Here is a 12,090-nt window from a genome sequence, read left to right on the forward strand (position 1 = left end):
TCACCTACATGAACGTCGGTTGGTATGGGTAGTGCAGTGAAGGCGCCCTCAGTAACATCCGTGAAGCCTTTCCAGTCAGCTTTGGAAAAGTTGACATAAGTCCGGTGATCCACGGAAGCAAAGTCGGCAGGTTTATCAATCGAGATGACTATGGGCAGATCGTCTGATGCTAGGGTCCGCATAGGTCGCCATGATACGCTGTTTATCAGACCAGCTGACAATTGTTAGATCTGGCGAGCTGCAGCAGCTGCCCATAATCCTGGTGGGTGCGTCGTCGTTCATTGTGCAGGATGTCGAATCGTCTATCTGCTCAGCCAGATGTATTCCCCTACGATCATTTGAAAAGCTTGAGTGCCAAAGATTGTGGTGCGCGTTGTGATGCCTTGTGGTGGTGGTTGGCGGCGTCGCGGTGCCGACATAGTCACTCGTCCAATCTCGCTTGTTGCGAAGTCCTGAGCACGCCCTAAAGTGGCACTAGTCGAGGAAAGAGTGGCACTTGACTGATGTCACGTTACGGTATATTCTGGACTAACAAACAGAGCAGATTGTCGGAGGGACTAGGAGTTGCCGGCGGCGGTGTGTGGGTGCTATTGTGTTTGTTTGCGTGTCTATTGTTGTGTTGTATTAGAGTGTGGGTGTGTTGATTGTGTTCTGCCCAGGCGGGTGGTGGTTTGCCATAGAGGCGGTCCGGTTCGCACTGCATGGGACCACGAACGACGTGGTCCATTACCGGTGCGTACGTAGGCCCGAGCAGTTACGGAGGTGACTCCACCCGTCACAGGCATTGCACCTGACCGAGGTGGAGTTTGTATGCAGTCGTCTCTAGCATACGCAGCAGGTGTAGATATCTGGCCCTGGGTTTGACTCTATGCCAGCCCTGAGCAGAAGAGTACGGAGAATCGAGCAACGTTTGATGGATTTCGCCGGCCTAAACGGGGCTGGATCGCCGAAACAACAGCCCTTGGTCGGGTAAAACCCGAGTCATTCCGGTACGTAGAACCGGCTGTCGTGGGAATGCCAGAAAATTGCATGTTTCTTTTGCTTCATCATGTCAGATCTTGTGTAATTGGATCATGAGCCTGAGGTAGCGACACCCCTGGATACCACAGCAAATGTGGTTAAATATTATCCGGTTACAGAAACTTTTTTCTTCATCACTAATTTCAAGCAGCTGATAAGTTCATTGTTAATGGCATATTCTGGCAGAAGCAGAGTTTGTGCAAATACTATCTTCTGGAAGCGAAAATAATTAAATTGTGCCAAAAAGTCAATATATCAAATAAATTCCATTATAGTGAACAAAAGTGCGAGCACAAAACTTTTTATAAATGCGAAATAAATAAATTAAAATTCCTTTCGTTCTATTAAGGTACGTACCATGTCCTTGCTGCGTCAATGTGGAGCCGCTTTGGGGAGGCGAAATACAGTACAGCAACTTCTGCTGAAACCTCTTTTGCTTGGTGGTGGCCAGTGCAGCGGACTGTTAGTCCAGCCAACGCTTCCAGTTGCGTCCAATAATGCGTGCGGAGTGCGGTGCTATAAAAAGTTTGGCCACAAAGAAGAGCCAACTCCTCGGCTAACAAAATACTTCCACGCCTTTGTTAGCACTTTATTTATTATAACGATTTTGGACTGGAAGAAGTATGTATAACCACCTACATATATGAGATTTAGACTTTAACTGACAATTATGTATAATTCTCTAAACTTTTAGAATAAAGCGTGCTATCATGCCCAAAGTAGACGCAGATGCACCTAAAGAAAAAGATATTCCTACTAAAGAAACCCCAGAAGAAAACTGGGATAACGATAAAGTGTCCAGTAAATGCTCCGAACCTGATTTGGCTAAGCCAAAGCGTGAGCAGAAAGATAAAATGGGTTTCCGCGAAAGGAAGGTAAGAAGCAAGGCGCCTTGGTAAGAAGATTGAACACTTTATACATACTTTTTATTTTTCTTTGAATTACGTTGTAAATATATTCACTATTGTAGTTGTTGAAAGAATTGTTTTCTCTTCTAGCACCTGCCGCAATCATTTTAACAGTAGTATTCTTATTTTATTACTATGTATTTTCTTTGCAGACTTTTCCCTAATTTCTCTGATTAATTTTTATTACTTTTCTTTTATTTTCATGTTACCTATGTACCTGTGTTTGAATTGTTATGAACCTTTTTGTTATCCATAAAATTACCATACATGCACAATTTATGTCCATGAAAATCACCATACATGTGCACGACATGAATACACAAAAACAAAAAAAAAATAAACTGATTGGAAAACCCTGACCTAAAATGAAGATTATCGAATATGAAAACCGTCTACGTGCCTATTCAACACCGGACAAAATCTTTCGCTATTTCGCCACAGTGCGTCTTACCACACCTACAGTTTCGGAAGTGTGCATGACTCCTGATGACTTTCTGCGTTCAATTTATCCTGGTCTTATACAGCCAGAGGGTATGTTTCCAAAAGCGTTGAATGAACAATTATGTTTGATATAATGCGGTAGCTAGGCGTAAATAATGCAGGAAAACTTAAAATATTCGAACCTCTGTAAGACGTACATTTTGTTTATTTTATTGTGCACCGCACTCGTTTTTTTGATTTCTAAATTTGTTGTAAATACTTGTTTCCGACTATTTCTTGCTTTTTTTCTGTGCTCTATACTTTGATAATCCTTTCCCTGAAGTTCCAAATTGATAAATGTGCTAACTTTTGCGGGCATAAATAATATTCCTCATTTCATGTCTGGCTAGATTATCGAATACGAAAATCGTATACGTCAATTTTCTACACCTGACAAGGTTTTTCGTTACTTTGCCACTATACAAGTGCCAACAACTGATGATCGCTATGAGATTTTTATGACACCGCAAGATTTTCTAACTAGCATGACGCCAGGCATGAAACAGCCAGAGGGTATGTTGATTATTAAAAGTGAGATTATGATAACATTTTTAAGGATAATTTGAATAATGTGAGAAAAAATTTCTCAATTTTGTTTTAGTACATTAACTGAGAGTTGGTAATAATAACTGATTTTTCTTTTAGGCTTGGGACTGGACCAGTATCGGCGCTATGATCCTAAGGTATGAAAATTTACCATATAAAAAAAAAAAACAAAAAATAAATTATGTTTAAAAAAACGAATGAGAGAATAGATAAAAAATTATGAAACAAAATAAAATAAAAATAAAGCAAAAAAATTTTAAATTAAATAAAAAAACCCAATAAGGCAAGCAAAATAATATTAAAATAAAAAATAAAATTTAATGTAATAATAAAATTTAAATGAAATGAAAAAAGAAAATACTTGAAAGCAAAATCAAATTAAGCTAATTTATCTTTTCCTTATTTACAAACAATATATTCCCCGCTTCATCTAAAATAGGAGAATCCTAAATTATAATAAATACTCACGATACTTCCATATGTTATAAAAACTATTCTAAAATTATTTACTGCATTATTTTGCGAAAACACACTGCCTTACATTTCTGTCCTCTTTCTAATATCACAATTTCCTTTTTTCTCCTCACCACACCCAAAACATGCTCTCTACATACAGGTTGCAGGCGAGGTATTTTTTTAAAAACCCTTTGACAAGCACATTACTAAATAAAAGAAAAGAAAACGAATTATTTAATACTCGTTGCAGCATATGTGAATGAACAGATGAATGATAATTCTACCCCTCCTTTTAACAAATAAGTTTTATTTGCCGTTAGACAAAAAATTACAAGCATTTTTTTGCATGTTGCACAATTTTTTTCGCGTATAAGAGACCTGCTCGTATAATTGGGCTTGTGTGATAAAATTATTGTTAAAAAATAAAAACGAAAAAAATGAAATAAGCTACTACTGTTTATAAAAACTAAATGTTTTTGCACTAATCCAATGCTTTTAACACTAAATGCACTTTTTTTACCAAAAAAAAAAAACGATGCAATGCGTGTACTCATGTCTGCGCGCGTTTGTGCTTATACGCCCTTACAATTTGCTCCCTTTGCTGTTGAAAATCGAAATTAAGAAAATAAGTCGTGGCTGTTAAAGATTTTTTGACATGTTTGAGAATTGTATGTTTCGGTTGTAATTAGATTTAACTAATATTCACATATATATATATATATTTTTTTTTTTCACGCCAGGACGTGGCTGAGTGTCTGAAGTTGCATTTGGACAAGGACAGTATATTCTATAAATTGGGCTCATACGGTTTAATTACTTTCTCCGACTATATATTCTTGCTGACTGTGCTTTCAAGTGAGTGTAGCGTTCTGCTCTCAATCGGAAATCCCTACTAATAATAATTTTCATTTCCGAATTTCAGCCTCTCGTCGTCATTTTGAAATCGCCTTTCAAATGTTCGATCTGAATGGTGACGGCGATGTGGATAGCGAAGAATTTGAAATGGTAGCTGATTTGGTGCGCCAACAATCGACTATTGGTAGTAGACATCGTGATCATGCGGCCACAGGCAATACGTTCAAGGTAAGTTGAGCATTAATACTTTATTCGAGCATTTTAAATTCCTTTACGTTTTATATATGTATATACTTCTGCTAGGTTTGTGTGCTACATGTTCGTTTATGAAGATACATACGATTATGTTATTGATTATATGTACATATGTACATGCGTATCAACCATGCCTTTTACTGTTGAATCTACTATATGTCAAATATATATTTTCTGTATCTTTGCTCTTTCTTATATCTTTTGTAAATACCGTCTAATGCCACCCACATCACTACCAAATGTCTTAATCACAAAATTCACCAACTAATTTACCTCTACCTACTAAATACAAAGCCCATGAAGGTATATACTCAGGCAAACTGTATACTGTTCTTTAATTATTTTGCAAATCACCATTCCTTTTCCGCTCACAATGTCTATATTTATTCACGCTTACGTCTGATATTTTGTATCAAGCTCACAATCACACTCCTTATTTTAATCTCGCTTAACTTACATTTTGCTTTGGTGTCATGTCACTTTTGTACCATATTTGCATCGCCAAAATCATTAATCAAATCAGCTAAGCAAATACATACTCGGTTTTTAGATTTGGCGCGAAAACTTTTGTTATTCTAACAGCAAAAAAAAAATATTATTTTCTCCCGCCTAACAGGGTGTTAACTCCGCTCTAACCCACTATTTCTTCGGTCCGAACTTGGATCAAAAGTTGACAATACAAAAGTTTATACACTTCCAAACGCAGCTGCAGCGTGAGATTTTAACGCTCGAATTTGAGCGCAAACATCCGAATAGCGAGGGTCTCATCACTGAGGTTGATTTCGCTGAGCTTTTGGTCGCCTATGCTGGATACTCCCATAAAAAGAAGTCGCGTAAATTGAAGCGCGTCAAGCGTAAATTCAAAGACAATGCTTTGGGTATCTCCAAAGCGGATTACCTAGATTTTTTTCACTTTCTAAGTAATATTAATGATGTGGACACCGCCTTGACGTTCTATCACATTGCGGGAGCGTCCATTGATCAGGCAACACTGAAACATGTTGCCAAAACTGTAGCTATGGTGGATCTAAGGGATCACGTAATTGATGTGGTTTTCACCATTTTCGACGAAGACAGTGAGTACAAACTGGAAATTACAATTTAAAGTATGTATTACTTATCTAATTTTCTCTTTAAATTTCATTAATGTAGACGACAACCAACTGAGTAACCGCGAATTTGTAGCAGTCATGAAGAATCGCTTGCAACGTGGCTTGGAAAAGTCGAAGGATACAGGCTTTATCAAAATGATGCGCTCAATGTTAAAATGTGCCAAGGAAACAAAGCCAGTGCTTCTGGATCTTTAAGGCAAACACTTTTTTTGGTGATTTGGCAAATTGTGCTACGACTGCGTTTTCCAGAAAATACCACAATTTTGGATAAACTTTGTATAGCTTTCAGGCGCTTTTTCTTCCCCTCGAATTAAGCTGCCAGTTCTTGTTGGTTTTTGTTACTATTTATTAAGCATTACAACTTATTTTTTATTTAATTTAATAAAAATGTTCTACGCGTTAAAATGTGTCCGTTTTTTTTAATGCTTTTTAACACGCAAACTGTTGTAGATGCAAGACCCACGAAGAAATAAAGTATTTTTTTTGTTATCCTCCACAAAATCTTAGTAAGTGAACCGCTTGAAGTCCTAAGGCAGAATCCTCTTCTCGTAGCAAAGAATTTAAGGAAAAATGCATAGAATCGTAAAATTTCTCCAACCAACCGTGACCGAAAGTTAAAAATAAAATCATTACTTTAAAGAAAAATAATTGAGAAAAATGTAAATATAAATAGCAATCAGTTGCCGTCCTTGCTTGACCCACTTCTCTAGCAAATCTTTTTGAAAATTAAAAAAAAAACAAGTTTTCTTTTATTAGTGTTTATTTGTTTTATAATTAAAAACGTTTTAATCTGCCTATAGTGGCTTCTGCTGTCAACTTTGCCAACCAACAGATTATATTCTCCATTTCATTTAGTTTCGCTTAAAAATTAAAAAATAAAGTAGCACTCATTATTGGTTTACAAATTTATGTTTTCTGTTTACATACACACATTATATGTAAGTTGTTTTTTTTAAAAGAAAGTTTTTTTTTTTTAATTTTTTGCATACATTTTATTTCAAGTATTTATGCTCACTTGCATTACTAAGTAGTTAACAGTGTTGGTGAAATAAGTTTTTTGATCTTCATTTCTTCGCAAATTTATTTAATTATATCTCTCTCTCTCTCTTTCTAATATAATTACGTACTTATTTTGTTTTTAAATAAATATTTCTCATTTTACAACGCTTAATGATCGTAAGAAATTCATATAAATATAAATTACGATTTTTAAAATTTACATTTAAATTTAAAGGCAATCTGTTGAATTAATTCATAATTCTCTCCCTTCTCAGTTAGTTTTTTGTTTTTGGATTTAGTTTTGTTGTTTCATTGAAATTTTGAAGGACGACATGTTGCTGCGAGAGTGTAACCCTATAACGCTTAGCGTTATGCAGTCCTTTGTAATCTAATGCCTTACATACATTTTAATAAGGCTCTGGTCGAAACAAGTGCTTGTTATATTCATACAGTTTACAAAATTAAGTAAAAAAATGTACTATCAATTTCTCAAAAGCTTAGTATCCATAGAAAGTTCATTAAGTTTAAAGATTAAAAAAAAAAAAGACGGAAGAAAACATTTTTATTAGCCTTTCATGTAAATTTGTGCGTAACTTGGTTGAGAATTGCAGCGGAAATGTGATGCTGCTATGTTAGTTTGTAGGTTGTAGTAAAAATAATTCCCTGGTAGCCAGTTGCATTTAGACACTAAATTTTAAAGACATCCATTGAACTTCGGGCTGGTCGTATTTGTTTTCAAAAGTAAATAACCCGCATTTTACATTATAGATGAAACACGCCGATACAAACATCTAGATCCACAAAAGCTTCACTGGTATGCCAACGACTTGTAATAACCTACATATGGTGTGATGCGCTAGGTGTTAGGTGGAACCGGTTGATGAAAAGGAAAAGTAATACTATCTCGGAAAATGAAGCCCCCAGGTCTTATACCATGTTCTGACGGACATCGAAAACAAGTTTTCGTTGCTAAAACTGGTTTTCGACCTAAAACTTGTTTTCGTCCATGTAAAATTTGTCAAACGAAAACCAGTTTTCGCTGCAAACTACATGAAAACTTACGTTCCACTCATTCCAATCGGCGTCTTCACTAGTTTTTTCGATTATTTATCGAAGTGGAAGTCATATTTTAGCATCTTTAATATGCCATTTAGGATTTATTGTTAATTGGCTGGTCAAAATAAAATAAGAATGAAAGTAGAAGGTTGTAAATGAAAAAAAAAAATGAAGGCAAAGTATTTTGGTTTTGTTTTTGTGTAGCAAAACTGTAATCAAAAGATGTAAGAAATGCCAACGAAAAGACTAACAGCCGGTGTGAGCAGCCTTCAGCCCACAATCCCAAAACTCGTTTTCAAAGTGTTTTCGTTGTCGGTCAGAACATGGTATTAATTACCTCTGACCGAACTTCATCAAAATAACATAACAGAATCATCAACCTAGAGAGTAATTGCAGAATAGAACTGGCGATCAAAGTAATATGGAACTACTCAAATTTTAAGGGACATTTCCAGATACGTTCTTTAACTTGTACATAGACAGCTCGAAAAAACACGAAGAATGTCGTAGTCGGGGGCGCACAGTGTGGAGATTGAACTTTTTTCGTGATAATTCTAATATCTCCGAGAACAGCTTGCGAAAAATTTCAACAGCATTAAATGCTTTTGAGTTGGAGAATTAAGGAAAAATAGTTTCGTTGGATAAAAAATTTACCTTATCCTTTGAAATTACCTTAAAAAATTTTGATTGTTTGTCCTTTTCTTTACCTTTTTTTACATAAAAAAAAAAATAAAATCCGTTTCTCGGTTCCTACGACCATGGAAATGGATTCCTTGACGCAAGAGCAACAAAAATGTGTGGTTAGATATTTTTAAAAAGTTCACTGCATACTATTTTCAGTTCAAAAAAGAGAAAAAAATTGAAAACCCCCTACCCTTGAAGGTCATTTGAAAGGTCAAGTCAATTTGTTTATTCAAAGAAACAATTTTTCCTGAATTCTCCGTCACTGTTGGGTATAATATTTTTAGTGAGTTGAAAAATTTTTGAGTCACCTAAAAATTAGATAAAAAGCCCAGGCGTACATTTCATTTAATAAGAATGAATAATCATTGCGAAACATTTTGGTCGATAAAGAAAACCGACGAAAACTTTACTGAAACTACTTAACTGATTTATAGTTTCTTGGTAACCCTGTGTCACACACAATTTCCTTTACAATTCTCACCGCCTTTAAGGTTGCTTTGCGCCTCGAGTATCGTAAAAAATATTGTTACAAACAGGCAGGTTTCTTTATGTTTTTTTTTTTTTTTTGAATGTAAACAAATTTCTCTATACATAAACTATATATTATTGTTAGGAGTAATTTTTTTACTATAAAAACGCATAAATAAGTATTGTACATTAACAAATAAAAATACATTCATATGCATGTAGTGATACACACTTATGTATATGTACATATGTATGTATGCATATTTAGGCTATAAATTAACGATAACAAAGTAGTATTTATTATCTCTCTTAACTATCCTTCGTATGCTTTACTTCTCATTTACCTACTCCTTTGAACTAATATGCTTTTACCAGTTTTTGTTTTTTTTTGATTTTGCTGTTAACTTGAAGGCTAAGCCTAATTAAACAACGAATTCGACTAGGGGGTAAATAACTTTTATAAAATTCTATCAAAATTTAACCAAATAGTTTTCTTTTTAATATACATACATACATTTTTTTTTTATTTTACTTATTTGGTTTTGGCAAATACGTTTACATTGTCTCAAAAGAATTGTTTTGTCGTTTTTTTTTTTAAAAGTTTACTGCAGAGTTTACAAAAATTCGCAGGAAAAATACAAATCTACATATGTAAATTTTATTATACGTACATTTTAAGTGGGAGTGTCAGTATGTGTAATTTTTCTTTTTTAAATATTTTGCATACATATGTATGTATGTGTACCGGGGTTTTCGAAAATGATTGCTTAAAAAATTTGTGGTTGTCTGTTAAAAACTTGATTATCGTCGGAAAGCAGAAGATGAAGTTAACTTCGGTTGCAAATATTTAGTCCTATGTTAATAGTACATACAATACATAAGTACAAGGGACAAGTGTTTTTGTTTCAATTCTTTTTTTGTTTTTCTAGTACTTTTTTTGGCGTTTCTGTTTTAAGTCTACATGGTATATGTCACATAAGAGAGAACGCTAGGAGCATTTCTATGTAGTCAATACAGTAAGGAGGATTGTGCTAAATGATGTACGACATAATATTACTCATCTTCTTATTTTTTCGCGGTCTTTTCATTTTTTTTTTAGCTATAGTTTTAAAAATATTTTTATTTACAATAAGTACATCCGCTCGATAGTTAAAAAAAAAAATATGTTTACAAACATTTAAGTGCGTAAATAGCGCGTTATTAAAAATATAAATATGGTTATCAATAAATTTACAAAGTCCGAACGTAGGGCTGCCGCGTCGCCACAATATGTGTACAGTTCCTCCTGTGAAAAAGTAAAGAGATAAAATGAAAGAAATTTGAAATATAAAAAAATGAATGAGGGCTTGTGCAAATTGATAGTAAAGTGCTCTTGATAGCAAATTTTTGACAGCTATGAGATGCATCGAAATTGCCGGTACGCACAGCAGCAATGTAACATTTTGTCAATATATTAAAAATTTGTTTCACTACACAGAGAAAAAAAAAACGACCGAATACAAGTAATTTTTAAAGGAAAACACAACTGACTTCATTGCTCATATACAAATTTAGGGGTACTGTTAGTTTCTATATGATCATATGATCGGATGTAAACGAAATTATCCGGTAATATACATGAAAATATATTCCGACGAATTGATAGCTTCCTCCCATTTTTCTTGTATCGAGAAGGACATTATAAAAAAAATCAATAAAGCATTCTTTCATTAAATACATATGAACATACAGTGACGAGCAAAACTGACTGTAACATGGTGTAACGCTTTTTATTTCAGCCATCGCTATATTTCGAAGTTCTAACGACTTTCATACTTTTGTTTTATATTCTTGTTGGTACATCCCTACTCCCTCTCTCATACCGATTTGAAGTCAATACAACAACAATAAAAAACCCAGCAGACAAAAATGTAAATTAAGACAGATGTTACAGTTTTGCACTCACTCTCAGTTTCGCATTTGACAGTTATCTCTTACTTAGTTGGAAGTCAGATGACTTTTTTCTCTATTCTAATTTATTGAAGAAGTGATCACCAATAAATATTATAGTTAATCAGGAACCATAAATGTAAATAATAGATTTACTGCGGAAGCGCGGGACCGCACGAAAAGTGGCAAGTAACAGTTGCAAGTGGGGGTCCAAAAAATTTATTTGATTGAAATTAAGGCAGCCAAAAAAATTGCGATTTTTTCGGCGATTTTCGAAAGGCTGTATTTCGGTGAAAAATTATGGTCTTTAGAAAATTGATAAAAAAAGATTTTAAAGCTTTAAGATTCTAACTTTCAGATTTCTTGGCTGAAAAGTTTTAGGGGCTAAGGTTCCCAGGCAATCTTTACAGATAACCCAAACAAATTATTTTGGAATTTTTTTTTGGTCCGTGGGCGTGAAAAAAAATGTGCACAGTTAGGCCGCAATTTGGATCAGATAGCCTGTTTATTTAGCTTTCTTATGATTTTTTTTAAAAACCTCCCTTAATTTTTTTGAGTATTGTATTCTAAGGCAGAGTGCGGAGCTAAGTTTATCTTTAATGCAACTCAGCTCTTTCGTCTTCTTAACTAAGTTTATCTTTAGTACAACTCAGTTTTTTCGCCTCAATATTTACCTCACGTTCCCATGCCACTCAAAATATTACTCCGCACATAAGAGCGTTCTGCCTCTAAATCGATTCTCTTGGGGTGTTCACAACAGCGTTATTACTTTTTAACCGGCTTCCAAAAAAGGAGGAATATTTATTTATTTTTTTTTTTATGTATGTTACCGCATAACTTTGGACCACGTCAACCGATGTCGATAATTCTTTTTGCATCGGAAAGGTAGTGTCTCAGAGGTGGTCCCATACTAATCTGGTTAAGATCCGATCAGCGGATCATGAGATATATATATATATATTTTTTTTTTATATGAGAGTTGAAGTCGGTTTTTTTTTTGCTAAAAATTACTTGTATTTATATTTTTTTAATGATATTAAATATTTTTTATATTTTGAAAATTTTTTTATATTTATTATATATTTTATTTTTATTTTTATATTTCTTTATATATTTCTATATTTTTCTATCTATTTTTAAAATTTTTTTATTTTTTTATATTTCTTTATTTTTTATATATATTTTTTAATATTTTTTGTTTTTTTATTTTTAATTTTTTTTATATATTTGTTATATTTTTTTATATATTTTTATATATTTTTAATATTTTTTATATATTTTTATAAATTTTTCTATATATTTTTTATATATTTTTTTTTTTT

The 12,090-nt window shown here is 33.6% G+C and overlaps 2 protein-coding genes across 4 annotated transcripts in view; one reads left to right on the forward strand and one right to left on the reverse strand.

Annotated features, from left to right (window-relative positions):
- Positions 1-1,208: 1,208 nt before the first annotated feature.
- Positions 1,209-6,051, forward strand: MICU1 (Mitochondrial calcium uptake 1). 3 transcript variants are annotated; one of them, XM_017621664.1, is made up of 9 exons: positions 1,209-1,304; positions 1,370-1,641; positions 1,715-1,895; positions 2,300-2,459; positions 3,054-3,091; positions 4,151-4,265; positions 4,333-4,493; positions 5,137-5,596; positions 5,673-6,051. In XM_017621664.1, exons 2-9 carry the CDS (start codon positions 1,379-1,381, stop codon positions 5,825-5,827), a joined length of 1,533 nt encoding a protein of 510 aa, XP_017477153.1. In that variant the 5' UTR covers positions 1,209-1,304; positions 1,370-1,378; the 3' UTR covers positions 5,828-6,051. The 3 variants fall into 3 exon arrangements, with proteins under 3 accessions (XP_017477153.1, XP_017477152.1, XP_017477154.1); XM_017621663.1 differs by lacking the exon at positions 2,300-2,459 and adding an exon at positions 2,759-2,921; XM_017621665.1 differs by lacking the exon at positions 1,209-1,304 and adding an exon at positions 2,759-2,921 and having other exon boundaries at positions 1,411-1,641.
- A 1,674-nt stretch (positions 6,052-7,725) lies between these two features.
- Positions 7,726-12,090, reverse strand: part of Ca-Ma2d (Ca[2+] channel Muscle-specific alpha2/delta subunit) — a 28,448-nt gene continuing 24,083 nt past the window's right edge. Inside the window, exons 11-12 of the mRNA XM_017621668.1 lie at positions 10,265-10,308; positions 7,726-10,124 (exon numbers count right to left, since the gene is read on the reverse strand). Of these exons, the coding sequence (XP_017477157.1) occupies positions 10,017-10,124; positions 10,265-10,308 (152 nt within the window). The 3' untranslated portion in view covers positions 7,726-10,016. The remainder of the gene's footprint in view (positions 10,125-10,264; positions 10,309-12,090) is intronic.

Source organism: Rhagoletis zephyria, unplaced genomic scaffold (genome assembly GCF_001687245.7).
Source record: "Rhagoletis zephyria isolate East Lansing unplaced genomic scaffold, Rhagoletis_zephyria_1.1 Rzeph_scaffold_02542, whole genome shotgun sequence".
Taxonomy (NCBI): Eukaryota; Metazoa; Arthropoda; class Insecta; order Diptera; family Tephritidae; genus Rhagoletis; species Rhagoletis zephyria.